This window comes from Gymnoscopelus braueri (assembly GCF_963280865.1).
Source record: "Gymnoscopelus braueri genome assembly, chromosome: 20".
Lineage (NCBI taxonomy): Eukaryota > Metazoa > Chordata > Actinopteri > Myctophiformes > Myctophidae > Gymnoscopelus > Gymnoscopelus braueri.
The window spans coordinates 1,818,591-1,822,032 of NC_137622.1; the positions used below are offsets into that span (position 1 = coordinate 1,818,591).

The window sequence follows — 3,442 nt, forward strand, 5'->3', positions numbered from 1 at the left end:
GATATGGGCCGGTAGTTGTTGGGGGAGTCGGGGTCGAGACCAGGTTTTTTGAGAATAGGTGTGACGGCGGCAAGCTTTAGGGGAGTGGGGACAGAACCAGAGGAGAGAGAGGCATTGACAGTTTTGGTAATGAGTTGGGAGAGAGTGGGGAGGCAGTCCTTGAGGAGGGAAGTGGGGAGGGGGTCCAGTGAGCAGGTTGAGGACTTCATGCTCATTATAACAGAGGAGAGGTCAGATGGGGTTATGTCGAGGAATGTGGAGAAGGAGTGAGTGGGCAGTGGAGGGGGGGTCAGGTTGAGGTCCGGGGGGGAGAGATGGTCAGCTGGTTATGGATGGAGTTGATTTTGTCATGGAAAAATGAGAGGAAGTTATTGCATTTATCGACAGTGAAATACATACAGAACCTTTGTACAAGTTTCCCACCCGACAGACATAAATCCAGCATTCCTCACTGCTACACTACCGCTGAGCACACTGGTTTTCCATGGTTTCCTTAGAGCTGACATGGATAACCTCCACTGTGTGGTGCTGCTGCCTCCTCCTCCTCTCATCTGCACAGGCTGTCTTCTCCTGGCAGGTGGTATTCTCCTGGAAGTTAGTGTTTTCTTGTGTCTCCGTCTCCCCTTTTTCCTTTGTCACTTTACAGTCAGTCTGAGGAGAGCTTGGGTAAAGACAAGAAAATATCATATTATACCCTTGCCCCTCACACAGGGCAAGTAAAGGCTGTGCATGGGACAAAATGACATCCCCATGTGGAACTTCAGGTGTGGAATTCCTCACTATGTCCATGCACATAGAGTAAACCAAGAACACAGATCTGGTATATATTTAAAAAAGAAATACACAAAATGTTTTGTACTTTTCATTATAGCCAATGAGACACCAGAAACTGTGATGCTTGTGTAGCATACTGACCTAGGGACGTTGGCAATCGTGACTGGAGGCTCTTCAGAGATTCTCACACACTTGGCTGGCGGTTGGTCCGAGTCTGGAACTAAAACATTTAACAAAACGTTCATAAATTTGTAGATTATGTAAAATTGTCAACATGTCTTTGTTTCTTCCTCGTTACTGATAGACTTCAATCATCCAATTCAATCATCCAAACCACTAAACACAAAACATGAGTCAACTCAGGTTTAGTACCATCTCCTGAGCAGGGCCCAAATTAGGTAAAATCCAGAACCAGTGAAATATGTTACAGCATGACACGGATCACTTAGTTCTTGTAGTGGAAAAGAGTCATAACATGTAGAGACCTTGTTTGAGGACATCAATGTCAGTGAGGAGCTGAGCTCTGGGCATGGTTTCAACTGGTCTCTTAGTCTCCATCTCACAAGCAGCAACAGCTTCCACAGATATTTGATGAGGTTAAAATAGCAACAGAAAAGAGCAGCAACATAATGGATACTAATCAAATATAATAAATATTGTATACAGATGACAAAATTCCACCTTCATAACGGCAGAAGAAGGGATGATGTCGTGAGGAAGCTTTTCCTTCTGGAGCCTCATGGGGCTCTGGATCTCTGAGTTTTTGTCGGACAACATGGACTGGAGCCTCTCCAGCTGGGCCGGATCAGCCCGGGAGCCATGTAGCTGCATCAGAGTGGCCACCTGGATCTAACACACGAGTTTGGCCTGAACCTCATCGAGAACCAGACGGCACTAGAGACTCGACTGGAGGAACAGAGGGTAGAGATGACCAATGCTTTGGAGGTATGATGAGTCACTCACTGACCAATAAACTTCTGAATGCCGCCAAAGTTTGTCTAATGTAGAATACAACCAGAGCACACATGAACTGTTTTTCTTTCATTTAGATTGGCTACTTTCACTGGTTTTAAAATGAGGCTTATTAAATGAGTACGAAATTCATAATGTATTTTTATAAGTTTGTGTTATTTGAAGAGATAAATCTCACTTTTGGGTCTTGTGCTGAATATATTTGTGAAACCCCTGCTCTACCTCCATTTCTCTTGAATTACAGGTATTGTAATCTTGTGTCTTTTAGGCTTTGGAGCAGGAAAAATATTCTCTGAAGCGGGAGGTGGATTTGAAAATCCAGGTGCTGGAGTCATTGCGTTCAGACTATGACTTTCTGAAAAGCCAACAGAGACAACAGCTGCAGCAACAAGAAGAACAACTGGAGAGGAACCATAGCACTTTGCTGGCTGAACTCAAGGAAAAGGTACTAGTCGGAGCAACAGTTAATCAAACTAATCGATTTAGTTGATTATAAAAAACAATAATCGATAATTTAATAAAATAATCTATCCTTATTTTGGGGATGTCTGTCTGTCTGTTCATTCAGATGGAGAAGTTGCAGTCACTTAATTGAATGTGTCTGTCTGCTCATTCAGGTGGAGAGGATGCGGTCAGACTAGGAATCGCAGCTATACGAGAAACAGCTCAGACATAAGCTGGAAGTCCAGACTGTGACTCTGAGCAACAAGATGGAGGAACTACGAGCTTTGAACGAACACGCCCAGGACACCATGTCGTCTGAGGTGATGGAACTGCAGACTATGAGCATGGAGCTGGAGGGAGCTAAGGTAAGGAACACTAGAGTTTAGGATATTTTAATTTAATCACTTAAGACCTACATACTTTGTTGACTAGGGTCTGTCATGGGTCTGTACTTGGTCCATTCCCTTTTCCATGTACACCAAATGTGTTCACTGAAAATAGGCAATCAGCAGTGATGCATTTCACCCATCAAATATTTGTTTGACAGTTTAGCGCGATTCAGACAATATTTAATAAACAAGTCCTGGACTGGTATTTAGTTTTTTCCACCTACTTTGCCTACTGACTGTGATGAACAATATTTGCGCTTGTATCATGCCTGATGGGAAAGCATATGCACAAATGACATGGAATTCTTATATATCCCAATAGATGAACTCGTGTAGATGCTTGTCGATGTGTTATTTTTGACTGTAGCTGCTATATTTCTCTCAGAGGAGTGTAATAGTCACCGAGGGGCAATGCGGATTTCAGCCACACTGTAGTGCACTCTGGCGCACTCTGTAGTGCACTCTGGCGCACTCTGGTGGCTGTACACAGGCAGTGCACGCACACAGAGCCACACACAGAGACACAGAGCCGCAAGCCGAGCAGGGTTTCATAGTAAGCTCCACTTGGGCGTTCGCAATAATTTAATATTTTGATATGTGGACATCCTACCACCGTCTGCATTTCCAAAAGTAATTTAAAAGGTAGGGTAAGTGATATTTTTGGGTTAAAACAAAAAGTATTTTGTTAAAAGGTTAAAGCACTATATTCTGATAGTAATCATTGCTATAGAGTGTTTGTTCAGTAACAGGAGTCTCCCCGTCTCTCCAGCTCTTTAATAAACAGAAAATACATTTTCCGGTAGGTGTCAAAATCTCAGCCAATCAGGAGAAAGTACCCATTTTTAAGCTTAATTTTTATAGTG

General features: G+C 43.2%; 1 protein-coding gene across 1 annotated transcript; it reads right to left on the bottom strand.

The window, feature by feature from the left end:
* Positions 1-397: 397 nt before the first annotated feature.
* Positions 398-1,350, bottom strand: LOC308076215 (uncharacterized protein). Its single transcript, XM_080416389.1, has 3 exons — positions 1,260-1,350; positions 916-994; positions 398-661 (listed from the first exon to the last, which is right to left on the bottom strand). The coding sequence occupies exons 1-3, from the start codon at positions 1,330-1,332 to the stop codon at positions 460-462; spliced, it is 354 nt and encodes a 117-aa protein (XP_080272515.1). The 5' UTR covers positions 1,333-1,350; the 3' UTR covers positions 398-459.
* Between the last annotated feature and the right edge of the window lie 2,092 nt (positions 1,351-3,442).

What these genes read in the sequence shown, in the direction of transcription:
- LOC308076215 (XM_080416389.1), bottom strand. Translation starts at nt 1,332, where the DNA reads ATGGAGACTAAGAGACCAGTTGAAACCATGCCCAGAGCTCAGCTCCTC. An exon ending in CATTGATGTCCTCAAACAAG is followed by an intron (nt 995 to 1,259) that starts GTCTCTACATGT and finishes TAAATGTTTTAG; the next exon opens with TTCCAGACTCGGACCAACCG. An exon ending in ACGATTGCCAACGTCCCTAG is followed by an intron (nt 662 to 915) that starts GTCAGTATGCTA and finishes TCTTTACCCAAG; the next exon opens with CTCTCCTCAGACTGACTGTA.